The sequence below is a fragment of the Python bivittatus genome, unplaced genomic scaffold (genome assembly GCF_059951505.1).
Source record: "Python bivittatus isolate LINGU-HERP-01145 unplaced genomic scaffold, Pbiv_v1 ctg000330_np1212, whole genome shotgun sequence".
NCBI lineage: Eukaryota > Metazoa > Chordata > Lepidosauria > Squamata > Pythonidae > Python > Python bivittatus.
This window is the reverse complement of record NW_028277058.1, coordinates 35,264,432-35,284,367: the sequence shown is the minus strand read 5'-3', so window position 1 is coordinate 35,284,367 and position 19,936 is coordinate 35,264,432. Positions and strand designations below refer to the sequence as shown.

At 37.3% G+C, this 19,936-nt stretch overlaps 1 protein-coding gene across 1 annotated transcript; it reads left to right on the top strand.

The window, feature by feature from the left end:
* Window positions 1-3,573: 3,573 nt before the first annotated feature.
* Window positions 3,574-19,711, top strand: TEF (TEF transcription factor, PAR bZIP family member). Its single transcript, XM_088141001.1, has 5 exons — window positions 3,574-3,877; window positions 6,114-6,440; window positions 8,973-9,193; window positions 10,994-11,205; window positions 12,819-19,711. Exons 1-5 carry the CDS (start codon window positions 3,730-3,732, stop codon window positions 12,838-12,840), a joined length of 930 nt encoding a protein of 309 aa, XP_087997127.1. The 5' UTR covers window positions 3,574-3,729; the 3' UTR covers window positions 12,841-19,711.
* Window positions 19,712-19,936: the final 225 nt, after the last annotated feature.

The following is a 19,936-nucleotide window of genomic DNA, read 5'->3' as shown; positions in this document are numbered from 1 at the left end:
TTGTATTCTGAGTCAGTAGAGCACAGGTCACATCCTTCTGTGTTTCACCTGTTCAGGTAGTTGAAGAGGGCTACCATACCTTCTCTCCCCAATGTGGTGGTAAGATTTAAGATTTCCTAGATATATTGAGAATGCTTTCACTCAAATTCAGCTTGTCACTGATTCTATCATCTCTCTCTCGCTCTCTCGTGTCTATCTCTATCATCTATTTATATTTATTTATATTTCAAATTTGTCACTGCCCATCTCACCAGAGTGACTATCTCTATCATCTCATATCTATCTCTATCATCTATCTATCTATCTATCTATCTATCTATCTATCTATCTATCTATCTATCTATCTTCCTTTACTTGTATACTGCCACAATTGAAAATATCTTAAAACTTGTCTTAAGTAGTAAAACAGTAAAGCCACAATGTAACATTCATTAAAAACAATGTAAATTTAAGATAGCATATTGCCAAACAGATGGCAGGCAAAGAGCAGATATTGATCTCCAAAGACTTGTCAGAACAACTATGTTTTGACAACTTTCCAAAAGATGACTCAAGTAGAGACTGAGGCCAACTGGATATCTTGGGGAGGGGGTGTGGGCATCTTATTCCAGTGGATCAGGGCAACAATGGAGAAAATTGCTTCTGTGGTTCTGTCTCCTTCCTTTTTCAGACTGAGGGTATCCAGAACATCCTCTCAAGCACAACAAATAATCTGGCCAAAGTAACTTGGAGGATATGGCCTATAGATATGCTGGGCCTATAATTTTTAGGGCTTTTTTGCTTAAAACCAGCAGCTGAATTGTGCTTGAATTTCAAAATCCTTTTCATACGTACCATTATGAAGCCAGGTATCCCCATCCTATAACTGTGCATAAGTCCCAACTTGTAATTTTGTTACAGTATTTTGTATTCAGTGTAAGTTTCCAGATAACCTGATATTTTACAAGGTGTGCAGAGACTGAACATCTTTTTCCAGGCCAGAAGAAGCATCCATTAATAAATCCTCCATCTCTTCTATACTAATCTTCAGTTTATAGACTTCATACAATCCACTCTGCCTCCAGAGATCAGCCTTTTATCTTCCCAGATTTATTTGAATGTGATTAAAATTGGGTGTCATCTGTATAGTAATAACACATTTCAGCCAAAACCTCAAGAAGGCACATGCCTTGGTTATCATGTCATCTTTGTGCTGAGGATATATTGAGAGTGTAGAAATCTTACTATGACTAATTGTATTATTCTGAACTCCAAATTTCTTGTTCAGAGATAGTTACATTTTGTTTACATAGGCAGCATACAAGTTTAATAAATTGTTGTTATTATTATCTGAGAAGAAAAAGTTTTCAGTGGGACTGATATATTTAGTGCCAGCATGCAATGTCCAGCTGAATATTTAACAGACAATTTGGAAGCAGTTGATGTTGGAATTAATCACTAAAAGGAATTAGAAACTATTTTGTTCTGACTTTGACTATTGTCTCCTGGAAAACTAGTCTTTGCCTCTCAGTCTTTTAGAAGCTTTACTAATATCTGTTGAATTATTGAAATAGAGTGAGAGAAGAGTGATATGAATGCTTGTGCCAATCAATATAACCCATGTGCCAAAGTAATAGTACTTCATGGTCACTTGTAATATTTAAGGTTAAAAACCTCGAGCTGCACTCAATTCCTAGTGTCCACACATAATTCTCTTGGCAATAATATGGAAACACTTTGCAATTACCTTCTTTTGGGATGTTTTTTCAACTTCCCAGTCTCGTTTATGGTATGAGAATTTCCTGGTGGCTTGCCATCCAGGGACTAGCCAGATCTGATCCTGATCAGCTTTTTCTCCAAGATCAGTTACTTGTTGTGACTTGTAATGTTTAGTATTTCTTTAAAAGAGCATTTTGAAGAATCAGATGTCAAGGAATTAATATTTCTGCAGCATTTATCAATCTAGGAAAAATAGACCTCTTTCTTCTCCCAAGATTATATTCAAAATGGGTAATAGGGAAGACAAGAGCCATCAATGAAAGGGCAGCTAGTGGTTCTGGGGAAATGAAGCTATAATGTGGTTGCATGCGTACACCCTTTTCTTTTGTATTTAATTAATTGCTTTTTTAAAAAGGGTTCAGCCCCAAAGGTGTACAGCTGCCCAAGACATTTTGATGTTTGGAGTGAAGGACAAGATTGTGTTTTCCCTCCCAGCCCATTTACTAATCAGTTGGACTGCCAACAGAGTATTATTTCAACACCAGCAGCAGGACAACATCTTCCACTGGCCACAGACCACCCTGTCCTCAGTAGCTTACTGCCTGAACTGGCCACCTCGTCCTGCCCAATGATGAGGCTGGCTCTGACATAGAAAGGGAAATGCATGGCTACATCCTATTAGGGTTGGGGGGGGGGGGTTTGGCAGCAATACAGAAGGGGGTTACAATTGCCTTCTTCTGGGATCTTCTTTCAACTTTTCTATCTGGAGACATCCTTGGGATCCCCTAGAGAAGCCCATCCAAACATTTACCCATCTGACCCTTCTCAGCTTCTTAGCTTTGACAAGATTGGTCACGTGCTGCCATCTGCTGAGAGCAATTATAGATAAGCAGCCTTTAAAAGGATTGGAAGGAAAAGGAATGGCGCTACATACTAGTTTAGGAAGAGAATTCTGCTGCAAGTAAACGGGGTGGTGGTGTCTTGTTAGCAAGAGATAACAGGGAAGAATATCATCGGTATCACACACATACACAACACAACACAACCTGGGGTTATTCTAGTTAGCCTAAGCTGGTATAAGAGCAAGGTTTCTATCTACTTAAATCTTCCAGGTCAGCTTCTCCATTTTGTCTATCGGTTTTTACTCGCAATGAGCCTTTGGGACAAAAGTTTTCTCCAAGTGGTGTTTTCTAGATGCCTTGACTTGTGCGTCGGCTGAGAATGTGTTGTTAGTCCAAAAAGGGAACGAAAGCGAACGTATACATTTGCGGGCATGACATTTCCCCAACCTGTGGTCCTCCAGATTTTCGAGTGGGCTCCCGTAATTGCCAGCCGGTCTCGGCTTTGGATCGTCCGGGTGAGGAAATGTACTCGAACCCAACCGGAGGGCCACGGGTTGGCGAAACCTGGATCCCCGCCGCCCCCCACCTTTTCCGCGCCTCGTTTTGCGTAGGCCGTCCGAGCGTCATGACGCCCGCTGGGTTCCGAGCGCCTTCCGCTCCTTTTCCACTGTGCCCCCGCCCCCAAGAGCCCCTTGCAGCTCAAAAGCTCCGCCTTTGTCATCTCTGTTTCTCCGACTGCTCGCGCACCCGCTGTCTGAGGTCATCTGAGGTTTAGCGCTGGAGGCGCTCGCCGTGTACGAAACGATGCCGCTGACGCCCGCGGAGGGAAGGGGCGGCGCCCACATCCTCGCGAAATGCTCCTCGCTCCGCGGCACGTGCCAGGCCTGCGTTCAGGCTTGTCGCGGACTGGCTGCGGTACCAAGCCAGTTCCGTCTTTCGGCAGGCCCAGCCAATCCCCGCGCGAGCAGCTTAGAGGCGGTCATGAATAATAAGTACCTCCAGGGCCGTCGGAGGCGCGCCGAGTGAAGTGGCGCATGCGCCCTCGTTAGCTTCGAGGGGCAGCGATAGATTTAATTTTTTTTTTCCTTTCGCGGCGTCCGCTCCACTGGCGTCGTCTCTCGCGTCGCTCTTCCCTCTGGGCCTCCAGGGGGGCTCGGGCTCCGGTGGTCGGCCTCGGAACATCAATAGCATGTCCAGCCGCGCCGCGCCTCAGGAGGTAGCGGCGGCAGCGGCAGCGGGGACCGCGGGAACTGTGCAGCAAGAGCGGGGCCTGACGGGTGCTTTTCCCTTGGTGCTGAAGAAACTGATGGAAAACCCGCCGCGGGACGCGCCCTTGGGTGAGGGTGGCGGGGACGCCGCGGGGGTAAAATCGGCCTCTGCAGAAGGAAATGCGCGGTTGACGGGCGGGAGGCGGCGGGGAGCGAAAGGGAAGGGCTGCGGCGGCGGCGGCTGGTGCCTCGGTTCGGCCGGGCATGTCGCATCCATTTTGCCGTGTGGCCTGGCGGGCGCTGGGGTTACCCTTCGTTACTGTGGCGGAGCGGCTCATCGCCCGGCACCTGCAGCCCCGGTTGCCTATTTGTGTACGCCCGGACCTGTTCTTGAAGCTCAGAGCGCGTAAGGTGGCGACCGTGTGTTGTTCCTTGAAAGTAGCCTCCGCTTAACGCAGCGAGAGTTCCTTGTGATAACCGTGCATAGGGCGGTCGGCCTCTCAGGGCACTCCGCCTTTGGGGAACCGGTGGGATTCCAGGTTCCGGATCGGTCCGTTGCCCTTAGCAAAGTATAGGCGCGAAACGCACGGAAACACTTCCCAGTTTTGAGAAAGAGACCCAGGAAAGAACAGATGCAGAGGGCTGCTGTTTACTGGTACCCAGAGGTGAATCAGGAGGGATATATTTATTTTCAGTACTTTTTATTAAGCCAGGTGGAGGGATTGCTGATACATAATTGCATGTGGCCTAACAACAGTTTCTAAAATCACAACGGTAGATACACATTTTTCCGTGTTCAGAACAAATATGAATGTAATCCCCTTTTGGGGATACAGTCTGGGAGGAGATTTCCTTCAGTTGTCTGAAGCACCATATACCCATTTCCATTATCTGCGAGGTGAATGCTTTGTTGACTTTTGTATGCTATCGTTATATATTTTCTTTTTAAATACTTTGAATTAGTCAATTTTTACCAGTGGCATAACAGAAGAAAGTAGTAAGTAATAGCTAAATCCAGCAGCAAGCATTAGTGGTGGCTTAATTTTCAAAATTTCATTCCTCAGCTTGAATAACCAAATCTTTGTTTTAATTATTTATTTATATGAATGTATATTGGCTATTCCTGTTTTGGTATATGTGTTTGAAACAAGATTGCATTTTTTGAAATGCATATTATTATTTTGAACTAATTTCTTAATCTCTGTGGTTTATTGTTTTGCATTTTATATTGTTGTAATATTAAGGAGTAAATTCTGGTGCTAAAATCCATCTAAGAACATAAATTACAATAATATATTATTAATGCAGCAAAATTATTCTTTTTAACTAGGGTATGGAATAATGTTTATTTTACTGCTTTAAGCCAGTCCTATATCTACTTAACTAAGAATAAAATTAGTTGAACTTAGAGGAATAATTTTCAGTAAACAAAAAATTGATCTGTTAGTTCGTATCTTTTATGCATTTTTGTATTTTTACATGTCTTAAAATTAGTACAGTGGTGCCTTGGTTCACGAACTTAATTCGTTCCACGATTCTGGTTGCGAACTGAATTGGTTGCGAACCGAATCAAATTTCCCCATAAGGTTCAATGTAAATAAGGTTAATCCATTCTGACCCCTATGAACGTGGTCGCCAACTGAATTGGTCGCCAACCGAATCAAATTTTCCCACAAGGTTCAATGTAAATAAGGTTAATCCGTTCTGAACCATATGTATTTTTTTTTTAACCACAAAAATATGAAACAAAGTATAGTACAGTACAGTATGAAGAGAGAGAACACTAACCTTGCTTGAGGCGACACCAAAAAGCTTCACAGCAAGTGTCTGTCTGCGACCGCAATCTCACCTAGAGGAAGCCACGATCACGTGTCAGAGCAGGGAAGATGGCCACGGGTCATGCTCGTCACCCGAACGGAAGCAAAATTTTGCGAATGCTGCTGTTCGCGAACCGAATTGTTCGTGAACAGAAGCATTCATGAACTGAGGTATTACTGTACTTAGAAATGCAAATAGGTGTTTCAGTGTGTTATTATACCTTTCATGTATGAACTAGCTACGTATTAAGTGTAGTCATTTAATACATTGAAAACCTCTTCAGCTTTGTTTTCTGTTGTTGGTTCATATACTCAAAAGTGATTAATCAAATTTCTTTAATAAGTTCAGACTGGCACATCTCCATGTAGTATTTTTGGCAGCAGTACACTGTTAGGTTTTGGGGGATCACCCATGGTCAGCTGGGTGTTGCCATCTGCAGGATTGATACAGCAAATGATTCCAGATTGTGTCTTGGATCATCATATAAAAACTCATGGTTAAATGTAGTTCTGCATATGACTAATGGCATCATTCTGCTTTCTTCTAGATAAAGAGAAGAAGGAAAAACTTGAGGAAGATGAAGCAGCAGCTGCAAGTACAATGGCAGTCTCTGCCTCCCTCATGCCTCCCATTTGGGATAAAACTATTCCTTATGATGGGGAGTCCTTTCATCTGGAGTATATGGATCTGGATGAATTCCTGTTAGAAAATGGAATCCCTTCCAGTCCTGCTCATCTGGATCTGAGTCAGAATCCTCTCCTGCCTGTGGCTGAATTGGAAGGAAAAGAACCTGCCACTGTTTCTGTTGCTGCCACTCCACCTGCATCATCTTCCACAGTGGTTTTCCAACTATCAGAAACTACCACGAGTGCAGGTTTGTCAAGGGGTCAAAGGAGGATGCTGTACAAAGTGGTTTGTTTAGTGGTGATAGGGTTTATTAGTGTCATTGCAGTGTTTCAAAATGAAAAATCAGAAAAGTAATTAAATGGTTAGAATGAGCAATTTGCCTTGTCATACAAAATAAAACCTGAATTTAGTAAGGAGTAGTTCAGTAATACACAGCCTAACAACAAACAATCACAGAGACAAGTTACGGGGAAGAAACTTCAGTAATATTTCAGTGGTCCACACTATAGTTAATTCTTTAAATATTATGTAAACAAGAGATGAACTAAAAACTACTGTTTGCTAGAAATGTGTTGTTTTAATTCTAATAAATAGTTGTAAAATGAAGACCTACTGTCAAATCTGCCTTGATCTATCAGTACTGACATGTGCTGCCTTATATACTGCTATATTAAAGGCATTTATCACTGGGCTTCAGATCAGTGATGGAAGAGGACAGGGGTTTTTTTTTTTTTGCCAGTTTCCTTCTCTGCTTTCTTGTGATATGTTATTAAGGATGGAAACACTCAGTTTGCATTTCAGTGGAAATTACATTTATTGAAGTTATATGCAAGCTAGCTAGTATTTATAATTCACAATATACAGTTTTACTTTGCAGCATGCTATCAGAATATGCAGTCAGAAATGTACAGTGGTACCTCTAGTTACGAACGCCCCTCCTCACGAATTTTTCAAGATACGACCAGCTCCGGCCCCAAAATTTTGCCTCTACTTGCGAACTCCGCCTCTACTTATGAACCGGATCCGCGGCCATTTTCCCTGCTGCCACGCGGTCGCGGCTTCCTGTGGGCGAGATCGCGGTAGCAAGGAGATGTTCGGTGAGGCTTGTGGTGTGTTTTGTGGCATTTGGAAGGTTTTTGTGGCATTTGGAAGGTTTTTGAGGTTTAAAAATAAAATGGATATGTTTCAGAACTGTTTAGCCATATTTACATTGAACCTTATGGGGGAAATTTACCTCGGGGTGCGACCAAATTCGGAGGGCGGATTAGCCGTATTTACATTGAACCTCATGGGGAAATTTGCCTCGTGGTGCGACCAAATTCGGAGGGCGGAACAGTTTAACCGTATTTACATTGAACCTTATGGGAAACTTTACCTCGACCTGAGACCAACTCGAGTTGCAACCAGAGTCACGGAATGGATTAAGTTCGTAACTAGAGGTACCACTGTACATCTTAGGAACAGTTTAGAAAAATCCTTATGCTAGGTCAAAAAGTATTGTTTTGGGAAAACTGATTTTTAAAATGTTGGAAAATATAAAGAGAAATGTACATGAAGATGCATACGAATTTACCTGTGTATTTTGCAATTCAAAAAACTTGTAGAAATTTTATAATTGTTTTTGCTCATTTTCTAATTTTTTCCACGTTATCATGTATCTGAATTCCTCTGTGTTACAGTCAAATGTCCAAAGTGTCTAGTACCAAAATATTTCCTTACAAGTGAGTAGATAGCCAAATTGTGGTTGTCCTGATTCCATTTTGACTTATAAATTACATTTTTTTGCTTTTCTTAAATGGTATTCTCATCTCATTGCTTTTTATTTCTAGACATAAAACTCTTATTGAATAAAATTGTACTTTTTATTATTGTTCAGGGTTCTTAGCAGTATTTGTGGACCTCCTTTTTTTGGTCCTTTTTTGTTTTGTCTCTATAATTTTTTCTTTCTTTCTTGAAGAATTTCTATTGGAAGATCATTTCCTTCCTATTTCACCCAGGAAAAACTGCGCTTCGACTATGTAGACTCCTATGGTTTAAGACAAACCTTTGGGAATATATATGAGAATAGTCCCATGCATATGGTAATTCATAGTTTTAATTCCTGGAATGCTTTTGCATGCCAGGTACATTATTTCTAATCAGATTTTCACATATTTATTTGGAGAGCCATTTAAAATGGGTTTCCCTCAATATTTTCAGTGGACATAGGGAAACTGAGAATTCTGAAAATTAATACCACTGCCTTTGTTTAAGTAAGCTTAAGTACAGGTCTTTCCAGTATTGTGTCCTCTTCATGTGAATGTCTTTTCTTCAGTATAAGGGACATTCTTCCCTTATCTATAGTATCTTCTTCAAAATAATCTTAATAATAGCTTTCATTACTGTTTCTGAAACCTTTGCATAGGAACATATCATAATACTGTGATAGAAGTGCAGGTTTCTTTCAAGTAATATTTGATTATGCTTTCAGATAACTAGAGTATGGCTAGCCACAAAGTCACATATGTTTCTCTTAATGCATATTTTATGGATAAGTTAAGTTTCGGACATGTAGGTGAAGAAATTGTACATTATTTCCCCTTTAATTGTCTTTCTCTTGGTTATCTTATATCTAGTTATATTGTACATCTGTTATAGAGTTATTCTTTCTAAAGTGTCAGGTACTGGAATTGCACTAAATAATATTTTTTTCCAATAAAGGGCGCCTTTTCACATTTCTGTTTCTTCACAGTTATCTTCTTTGTGCTGCTGACTATTGAGTTTATCTTCCTTTTGCCAGAGTCCACGCCAGATAATGAAAGATTGACTCCCAGTCCTGTTGATCCAGATTGTGTTGAGGTTGATGTGAATTTCAACCCTGACCCTGCTGATTTAGTGCTGTCCAGTGTGCCTGGAGGAGAGCTCTTTAATCCTAGAAAGCATAAGTTTGCTGAAGAGGACCTGAAACCACAGCCTATGATTAAAAAAGCCAAGAAAGTCTTTGTCCCAGAAGATCAAAAGGTAATTGTCTATTACTGCTTAAATGAATGATCATATTTCAGAGGTACTTGAAATCATGTTTGTTGACTGCAAAGTACATTTTCAACACTTATGTCCTGGAGTTTCCCACAACAACTAAGTCCTTTTAATCTGCAGATTATTTGTTCTAAAGTTCTGATGGATTTAGTGTGGGTTTCTTGAGGAATGGCAGTTTACCATCTTCTTACCTGTCCCCAGCATGTAATTTATTAATATTGCTAGGATTTAATCAAGGATACTTTATTTCAATTGTTGCAACCCAGAAGGAGGATAATTTAAAACCTCTTCCAAGGCTTCCCCAATAAAAGATAATTATTACAAACTGCAACTAGTCAGGCTGAACTTCCTGGTATCCCTTATTCTGTCCATACTTTATTCGGTCCTTTGCTTTTCTATCCAGGACTTTCTGCTTCAGTCCAGCTTCAAGAAAATAGAGGCGGGCAGAGGGGGGAGAGATGGGTCTGGAAAAATGAAAAAAATCTTCCTTCCCAGAACCCAGAAATACAAAAGGTTTATAAACCTTGTATACAAGCTGAAGCACAAGGGGCAGCTGTATAGCATATATAGGCAAGATTATAATGAAAAATGATCTTACATAACTATTTAAGCCACATCTGTTGATACCAGAAATTTATTGGGAAAAGGGAAATATAAGGAAGGCAACAATCACACAGATTTCCAAGTAAAATCAGTGCAGTCAGCCTAGTTAAGACTCCTGGTGACCATATGGACAAGTGCCTTTTTCCTAGGGCAGGGTTCCTCAACCTTGGCAACTTTAAGATGGGTGGACTTCAACTCCCAGAATTCCCCAGCCAGCCTTGCAAGAGTGGCTTGCAAGTCCTAGGGCTGAGAGAGAAAGTCACCTAGTTGGGTTTGTGTCTAAGGGAGGACCAGAACTCATAGTTTCCTGGTTTCTAGCCCGGTGCTTTTAACTTCTACACTAAGCTGGCTCCCCACTGAGTATTACCTCCTTGAATAAGGTTTTGGATTTCAGTGCCTGTTCATTGTGGAGAGGGTATTTGTAGAAGCCCCATCTTATTTTTTGCTTTTCTTCTTTCCTCTCCCTTCTGAGCAGATCTCACCAGTTTTATTGAATGAAGGGGTATGAAAGGGGGGAAGTGACTGTTCCTTTCCCAAATTAAGGACAGTATTCAATTTATGACGTTCTGGGCTTTGCCAGCAGATCAGAAATTAATTAGGAGCTAAATTCACCTTCCTAAAGATTCTTGAAGGAATTATAAAGGCACACTTTGATTTTTATCAATTCTGTCTTTGTGTAAATGAGATTACATGGAAGAAGCATGTTTTTGAGAAACAAATGAATTCTATCTAGGACTCTCAGCATCTGGTCAAATTATTAGATATTTTGAGGGCACTATGATGCCATAACAAAATTAGGGGCTTGTCATACAGATGAACAAAAAATGCCATTAGGCAAAAGATAGCCTGAGAAATTATTAAAAATTGGCATGATATTTTTGACTGACTGGTTCTGGTCAACAGTAGTGTTTTTAGTTAATTCCTATACATACTGCTTTCTATATCTATTACCTAATAATATTCTAGACCAGATTTCTAAGTAGCCTTTGTATGTGGCCCTCTGCACCTCATTGCAGTAGCTGAAGGTTACTGAAGCATGGACAACAATAACTGTGGGCACTAGCTTGCAGCCAAGCATTCTAGCCATATTTGGTCATAAGAAAAAACAGATAGTACAGTATGTCAAAAATCAATGCAATATCTTTTAAGTACTAAACTGTCAAACTGATTATTTCCACATAGGATGAAAAGTATTGGACAAGGCGGAAGAAAAATAATGTGGCAGCCAAGCGATCTCGGGATGCTCGGCGCCTAAAAGAGAATCAGATCACAATCCGAGCTGCTTTTCTGGAGAAGGAGAATACAGCCTTGAGGACCGAAGTAGCAGAGCTACGGAAGGAAGTGGGAAAATGCAAGAACATTGTCTCTAAATATGAGAGCAGATATGGATCCTTGTAAGCAAATCTCTTTCCCTTACTTAGTCCTGTGGATTGTTCGGCTTTCTATTGAGACTTATAGAAATAATAAGGCACTTTTGTGTATCACTTAACCAAGTTCCACTTCTGCCAACATAACTTGATCAGATGTTTTTTTATTTTTGTGTTGCAGTATGTCACTTTTTAATATTTTTTAAACAGTAACTCATTTATAGAACTGGACATTTGTAATCAAACAATGCTAATTTGATGAATCAAGCTCTTCTAGGTGTGCGAAACTGATTTTGATATTGAAAGGAAAATACTTAATGCAGAAGTTATTTTATTTTGCTTTATAACACATTGTATAGTGTGGAATAAATGGTGCTATGAGAATTGTTCCCTTATCCATTAACAAAAGAAGTATAAAGGAACCTGAAATAATTAACATGATTTCTAATACTCTGTTGAGGAAAATGTATATTTCAGCTCCAAGTTGTTTTTTTTTTTTTAATCTTTATAGGAACAAAAACATGTATTACTGAGCATGCCTTCACATAAACCATTTTATTTTGGATATTATAAATACCTTTGGAAATTGGAAAAGCTGGATGTAGTTTGACTCAATAATAATTAACTCATTTGTGCTAGTTTTTTTTAAACTAACATGAATGACAGATAAACGATTCCAAGTCTCTTGAATACCAAATACATTTGATATAGCAAAATCCTCTCCTTCATTTTTCAAAAGGGTTCAATTTTGTTATTTTAATTAAAGGCAAAAAGCATAATGATTTATACAGTATGCTGTAAAAGTAGCATGAGTGTTGAGATTGTTTTAAATCTTCTAAAGCAATTCCTTACTAAAGGGTTAGTTATTTCCTTGTTTAATATAAGGAGGAGTTCCACCTTCTTGGAAACTGTTTGATTTAATTCCAATTATATCTTGGATTACCTTACATCTGGCTCCCCTTATAGGTATCTGCCCTATGTCACATGCTGTTGCTGCTATCTTGAAAACAATATATAAAGCTTTTTCTAGAGCTGCTAATACTAATACTGTCCTTCCCACCTATACTAACTGTAGTATAGGAAACTTTATCTTAAGGTTATCAATTATATTTATCTCAATAATGCAGAATGGTTACTTGCATAATTCTACTATTGTATAGCAAATTTAGTTACAGGTGTATTTGTTAAAAAAAAACACCCCCTTATATTAGAGTTAGGGTAATGAAAGCTAATGTTTGGGGCATTAACTTTATTTTAGAATAATATCATCTATGTGTGCCAATAGTTTTCTTCTGCTGTACACATTATTTTTCAATCTGTCTTTTTCATAGAAAAATCAGATGACTGTCATACAAATGGCTAGGGTCAGATATGGATCAACAATTATTTTAAACTTCAATGTTGTTCCTCAATAGAGATGAAAAGTACTCTAATTTTGTGCAATTTTGAGAAGTTTGTTAGAATTGTTCTCTTTTATTATTACATTTTTCTTGGTTCAGTTGCCTGCACTTCATCACTAGTTTAAAATTCCTTCAGTAGCTGAAAAGATGTTTTAAAATAATTGGTGACATCACTGGAAGTGCAGTGTAACTAAATACTGTCTTATAAATAGTCATATTCTTGCTTTGCTTTGTTTAAAGTGACTTATCCGATTCCGAATGATGCAGCTTTAAAGACTCTTAAAATCACAAAGAAACTAAAACTACACATGAAACCACCTGCCATCAGAGTGAACAGTGAGAGATATGAGGTATTCTACACAAACAACCGATGACTCTGCTTCTCCGCAAGTACCTCCTTGAACTACCTAAGGGCTGAGCATGATGAAAAGACCAAGGTCTCTAGTTCTACACTTCCCTTTGTACTGGTCTTTTCCTTCCCATGGCAATCTGCAGTACAATGTTTATTTTCTTTCAACCACATGTGGTGCTTGTGACTCGGAATACAGCCTGAGCAAGCCGTAGCTTTGCAAAGTAATTCTTAGGAGAAAAGAACACGTTTTCACTGAAAATCACTTCAGCTAAACAAAAATTCTATTTGTTCTCATGTATCCTAGAAAAAGGGTATGACATTTTCTCTAAGCTCTGTTACATAATAATGCTGTTGAAACAGAAAATATAAGAAACAGGCAGAATGTTTTGATTTAATATCCAACCAATAAAAACAACAAGCACCTTAGGATGCGCTGCATATTATCAAATGTTAGCAGCTGCTTTTGTCCTTCATAAACATTGACACCAGGGCTCTTTCACACATGAGGGCTGCACCGATCTGAGACTGGCACTGCCCCTGTGTCCTGTGAGACTGTGGAGCTTGAGAAACTGAGCTGATTAACTGATAGCCCTGCGGTGGAGCAAGAGGAAACACTGCAAGAACAGTTTTGTAGTGTTTCTTTGTGGGGAGGGGTGACAGCAAGATTTCCATTGCTGGATCTCATGCTGTGGGAATTCTTCCCCAGTGGACACCAATCTCCAGTTTTTTGAGGGGCAGCATTGCTATTCCCCCATTGGCTGGGATGGGTGGTGGGCTGCCTGCCATTTCTGTGCCCTTCCATTAGTCATCCTGAGGAATGCAGGCCCACTTCATGGTGGTCGAAGCAGAGCATTTCAAAACTGCTACTCAGGAGAGGAGAGGAGAGGAGAGGAGAGGAGAGATGAGGCAGCTTTGTGCAAGCATCCCAAGATTTCTAAGTCAGCATTTTTCTTTCCTGACCTCTGATGAGACTGTTGTGAGATTACTGTGATGATGAGCTGATGCATTTTCACAGTATACTCTTTATAATAAGCGTAGCGCAATTTGATGTCCTTGCTTTTCTAAACATACTTTAACTGTAGCTATTTAATAAGAGATAAGTATTATAATTAATAAAGGACAGATTGGAAAAGTTGGAAGATGCAATAATTTAGTCCATATTTCCTCTATTTTTACGTGGAGATGGAGAGAGATGAGAACTCAATGTCTAATTTCTTTACTTCGGTGAATCACATAGTTTGCACTATCCCATCAAAGTAGGGGTAGTCTTCTGATTTTCTGAATTGCATAAAAAATCATCACAGCTATTTCTCATCTGCCTTTACATTCCCCTAAAGCATTAGTGAATTTTCATAAATGTTTAATATAGTGTTATGATAATATCACACAGAACAGTGAAATATAATTCAGATACATGTCTGTAAGGTGGCAGAAACAGTTGACAAACCACATAGGTAGTAAAGGTTGAATGATGAGATGGGAATTACAACTCTGTAGAAATTAGAGTTGTGATCAACATTCAGTTGTAGTGTATCAAAATAATACATATTTGGATGTATTTATTAATGATGAACACTCAGTTAAGCATAATTATTTAAAAAGCATGAAGAACCTTGCTGTTTGTAGTCTATTTCAAAATGTAAAATAAAAGCTTACTCAGATTGAGCCCAGCTCCTGACAATTTCATGGACATGTCCACAGTTTTTTTGGTAGCAATACAGAATATTTGTTCAGCTTCTCAGGCTAGCTTATACACTTAGTATTTCCTTGTGGTCTCCCATCCTGATACTAACCAGATCCTGCTTAGCTGTCCAGGTCAACCAAGGTAGGCTAAAACTTGCCTTTCCTACTTCAATGCAAGTTTGATTGTTTCTAATTAGTAAGCAAATAAAGATGCTGTTTAAAATTCTGTGAATGTGGACTGCAAAGTCTCTAAAATCTGAGAACATTGGTATAAAGGTTACATAAATTAGAAAAAATAATCATAATACCAGTCTTGTAATGCTTGTCTAAAGGCTGTGCTGCATTTTCTTATAACTTGCATTCAGTGCCAGATTTCCAATAACTGCATTCACTGTGTTACAAATGCAGCATATATTGATCTATGTGTTAAATGTTATTCATTAAATTCTCTGGCCATATTTTGTGAAGATTTTATGAATGAACAACATAATACAATCTAGCACAGGTCGTATGACTATGTCAATTGACATTGTATATATTTGTGTAACTAAAAATCTTCAATAGCAGAAATACTACCTATTATTTATGGCCTGCACATGTAATCCTTCAGTAGTGTAGCTTACTATGTTTTAAGACCATGCTATAAAGATATCTAAATAGCAGGGGAATTGCAGTATTTCACTTGCTAGTTAGTTGCTTGGAAATCTTATAATCACTTTATAACTACAAAACTATGTGAAATTATATATCAGTTATATTTCTGACTTTTGTTAGAAATGGCATTGTCCTCTCTGAAGGAGATAGTTCTAACTCCCAAATCAAAAACAAGTTTAGGAAAACTAAGAAAAAATGTATAGATCATAAGCACAAATAGGCCATCTTTTATAACTCTTCTACTTGGTAATTCCATTATGGTCAGCAGAGAAAGACATTCTTAATTTGCCCTAATGCTTAATATTATGTATCCAAAGAAGTAATACACAATGAAGGTTGAAAACTCTTCTGTTACCTGTTCCTTTATATACAGGAATGGTCTACAGTAGACAATCAGAATATGATCTAGTAGGAAAAGTTTGTAGGTAACAATGAGTTCTGTATGGGCACTCAAATTTTATTCACCTGCTACTGAATAGCCACCTATGATGAAATGTATTCTAAATACTAAAGTGAATAAATTCATGGAATAGTACAAGAATCTAAGTGATTTTTAAGGGCATTCTAGACAAAATTGCACAACAGCATTTCTTAAAGGAATTTGAATGAAAAATTCACTAGATAGAGGGAAAAGTCTACTAGTGTTTTACTTGTTTGTGTACAAGTAAATGTGTATTTTTAGAGTTTGCCATCCCTGCCATGCATATTTTTTTTCCTCAGTTTTTCTCAGTTAAGATCTTGGATGAAAGACTCTAAAAAGAAAAATATTTAAAAACTCCTGAATAATGTATGTCATAGGGTTATTTCTATATGAAACACTGCCATTACAGATAATTTTTTATTGCACTCTTTGCTTAATACCAGCTACCAAATATGTGGGTTTCTTGACAAAAGAGGCTTAGTGATACTGGGTGTTTTAGCCCTCTCATTGGTTTCCTTTTGCTGTTTTACATTCAGTATCCATTGGAAAATAATCTTTTACCATTTTGTCTATATTTATCAATTTTTTTTACTATAATAATGATCAAATACATAATAGTAATTTTGATATGGTCAAGTAGTAACTCATAACAGTGGAGAATAGCATATCCTTTTTTACTTAATTTTATCCATAGATTAAACATTGTATTTTTAAATATATATATATATATATATATATAAACTATTGTTCATAAACAATTGATTTGAATGGGCATAGCATAGTTTTTTTAAAAAAAATTGAATATTTGTGTGAGCCTTCTATTTGGGTTAGATTTAAAAGAGATTTTGCAGTTCTCTGTGATCTCTGTAAAGGTTTCATGTGAAATTTTGATGGAGCCTCTCATTTTGGTATAATTCATTCAAGAAGTAGTTGATGAGACACTTACATTGTGTTGTGAATTCTGAAGCTTTTCCAAGCCTTGATATTTAATTATGCTATCTAGGTTGCCATTTTGTATGATTGCTAAAAATCCCTCAAATCTGTGGCTTTTTAAAAGTACATATTCACTGGCATTTCTCTATGTCCTTTCTGAATTGTATTGTATTGTGCTGCCTGGAATAGTCAAGTATTTTAGATGTAGAAAGTGGAAGAGAATGAGCAGCAGAGCTTGCAAATATATTGTAAAAATGTTAGAATAAATATTCTTTGAGTAACCAAAAGTACCTGGTACTGCACTATAATACTCATAATACTCTTGCTTTTTTGTTTGCTTGTTTTTGGTACAAAATTCCCAAACATAAGCTCCAAATTAATCAAATCAGCTCATTTGCACTTTAACAGTTCTTTTCTTTAATGCATAAGTGAAATGCATTTACATGCAACTCCTTTACAGTTTTTGTTACAGTACAGGCAGCTTGCCTGAAGCAGAAAGTGGGAGAGAGATACAAAATTAACTGTTAGATCCGGATTCATAGCTATCTCATTTAATCTGAGAAGCAGGAAGGACTTAATGCTTACTCTGTGGTTGAAAGACATGCTCTTTCCATAAGATGTCTCATTCTCAGAGTTGTAAAGTAATACATATGCCTTCCTCACATTTGTCTTTGAACTTATCAAATGTTTGATTCTTGGCAAAACAACAGTATAGCAGAAGTCTGCAACCTGTCACCCGTGGGCATAAAAGTCTTTGCCATTCCCCATAGCATCTAAAAATATCAAACATGATAATGCCAAATGTAGTCATGAGATTGCTGAAATATAATCAAATTTCAGGTAATTTTGATGGGATAGGTGCCCAGGGCCTAAAAATCTTGTTGACTTTATCGTATGGATATCCCACATATTTCTTCTGCCTCCTTCCCCTTAGCTTTGCAATAAATATGCATCATACAAATTATAAATGTGTCTGTAGTCATAGGTGAAAGAGGTAACAAACAATGGGTAGGAATGAGAAGACAGATAGTAGCATGCTATAGCCATTCTTGGGAATCCTAATTTTATTAGTTTGGATTCATTTATGGCTTTTGATGTGAAAGTTTGATATATTGATTGTATTTCATGTGAACGCTTAGACTCAAATACCAAAAAAGGACATACTATTTCCTTCCATGCTTGTTCTATTAGGTACATCTTTCTCGCTATGGATTTTGTTAATTGTGAATTTTATCTAAATTGATAAATAAGACATATGAAGCTCAAAGTAAGGTGGCTTTATTTTATTTGTTTTGTTTTGTTTTGTTTTGTTTTGTTTTGTTTTGTTATTTTGGCTAAACTGGGATCATTTACTTGTGCTTTGAAACCTCAACTGAAAAAATGCTTAGTAGATTTCAGGATAGCAAAAAATGTTTTAATGTTATATTAGTGTCTGAACTATGGTGGTTAATTAACATTGTTGGAATATTGTATTTGTATTACAAATATGTAAATACACTTTAATATTAAATCTCAGTCATGGAGTAATAGGTGCTTCCATTATAACCTCTGCAAACTTATTTAAAAAGTTTTAATGTAGCATGGCTTAAGGTGATTTTTTTACAAACTAAATATCAAAACAAAATTAGATGTTGAGTTTTGGATTGTAACGTTCTCTATTTAAAAACATTTAATTAAATTTCTAAGGTTGAGAATTGTAATGAAAGTTATTTCTTTGGTCACTGACTTTATTCATAATAATACTTAGAGCAAACTCATTTGAGAACAAGGGTTCTGCTAACTGGCAGTTTCCTCACACATTACATTTCATTGACAAAAAGTAAATGGTGATTTCAGAAAAGCAGCTTTGCATTTTGCCTTAATTTGCACCCTTGATCAGTCTGCAGTGAATTACCGTTTAATATAAATTAAATTCCTAACATCTTAACTATAAAAAAATGGATTATGCCTCGCATTTTGTGCACTTATATTCCTGTTCTAATCACTTTAATAAATGGAAAATTTGCCTGACTTTTCATGGCAAATCAGTGTTTCACAATGCTTTACTAGCCAATTGACTATTTTGAAGACTTGGGCAGAAATTATGATAGATTTGGAAAATAATTTTGCCCTATATTAGTATTTTGTACTGGAAAGAGTTGCATGCAAATTTCATGGTTTGAAAGAGCAATAGAAAACTAATTTGGTGGAGATATTGATGTTTTTAAAGAAACTTCAAAATATCAAAATGTTGCAAGTAATCAGCTACCTTTAATGTAATAACATGAAATGTATGTACTTTTAATAGGTATGTTGTTTTTTATTCAGTTTAAAACACTTTCCCTGTTTTCTAGTAGAGCGAATAATTTTAGTCCCATGTATCATTAGAGGGGAAATTAGAAAAAACTACAAAAAGATGCATAATTTTATATTAAAAGTGTGTACTTGTGTTGCTGTATACTTTCAGCATCTTCTGCATTTCTCTGGTATGTCCAGTTTGTAGTGAGTGAAGAGTAATTTCTGTATATATATTTTTACATGAGTATATAAACATTGAATCCTAAATAAAGGCACCATAACAAGATTATTACCATTAAAAAGATGAGATAAATTATATCTAGCTACATTTGTTATTTCTGCAAATGTTCTAATCCTATTTTTTAAATAAAATATGCAAAAGTTTAATGAATGCCAAGTAAAAGGACTTAAAGCACAGGTGGGCAGCCTGATACCATTCAGATAATATAATCTCATAAATCATGACAGCATAGAGGTTTGGATCATGGAAATGTTTAAAGTATGTGGAAAATATTGATTGCCTACCTCTGATTTAAACTGTTGTTCTGGTAAGGAAGTAACATTTCAGTGATCAAATTCTACATGGTATTCATTTCTATTTCTGTTACTTTTTTAAATGATGCAATTATAATTATGAACTCTCTGAGTGTGAAATAGGGCTGGATTTTCTGAATATATTAAAGCCTCTGCTAAAGTGTTTTTTGTAAAGCTTTTGTTTAAAATATAAAGTTTTGACTGTATTGAATTATGTTAGTATATTTTTCCTTCTGAAAAAAAAAATAAAAGTATATTCTACTAAATTAAAATATTGTGACTACCAATATATTGTATGCACAAACCACTGAGCATAATGTTCTGATCTGTTGCTGGAATTTCAAGTAGGCTGTGATACACACAGAGATTTTATTCATCCTCCCTTTCTTCATGTTGATATAGCACGAGGATACAAGAAATATAACACGCAATAGCTTCTATCCCCAGGAAAGAAAAAAAAAATGATACTCTCCTTGAAACACATGGATAGCACAGATGCAAAAT

Bases quoted from the DNA above. Each gene is read 5' to 3' on its own strand.
- TEF (XM_088141001.1), top strand. From the start codon at position 3,730: ATGTCCAGCCGCGCCGCGCCTCAGGAGGTAGCGGCGGCAGCGGCAGCG. The intron at 3,878-6,113 runs GTGAGGGTGGCG...GCTTTCTTCTAG, and splicing joins GCCGCGGGACGCGCCCTTGG to ATAAAGAGAAGAAGGAAAAA. The intron at 9,194-10,993 runs GTAATTGTCTAT...ATTTCCACATAG, and splicing joins TTGTCCCAGAAGATCAAAAG to GATGAAAAGTATTGGACAAG.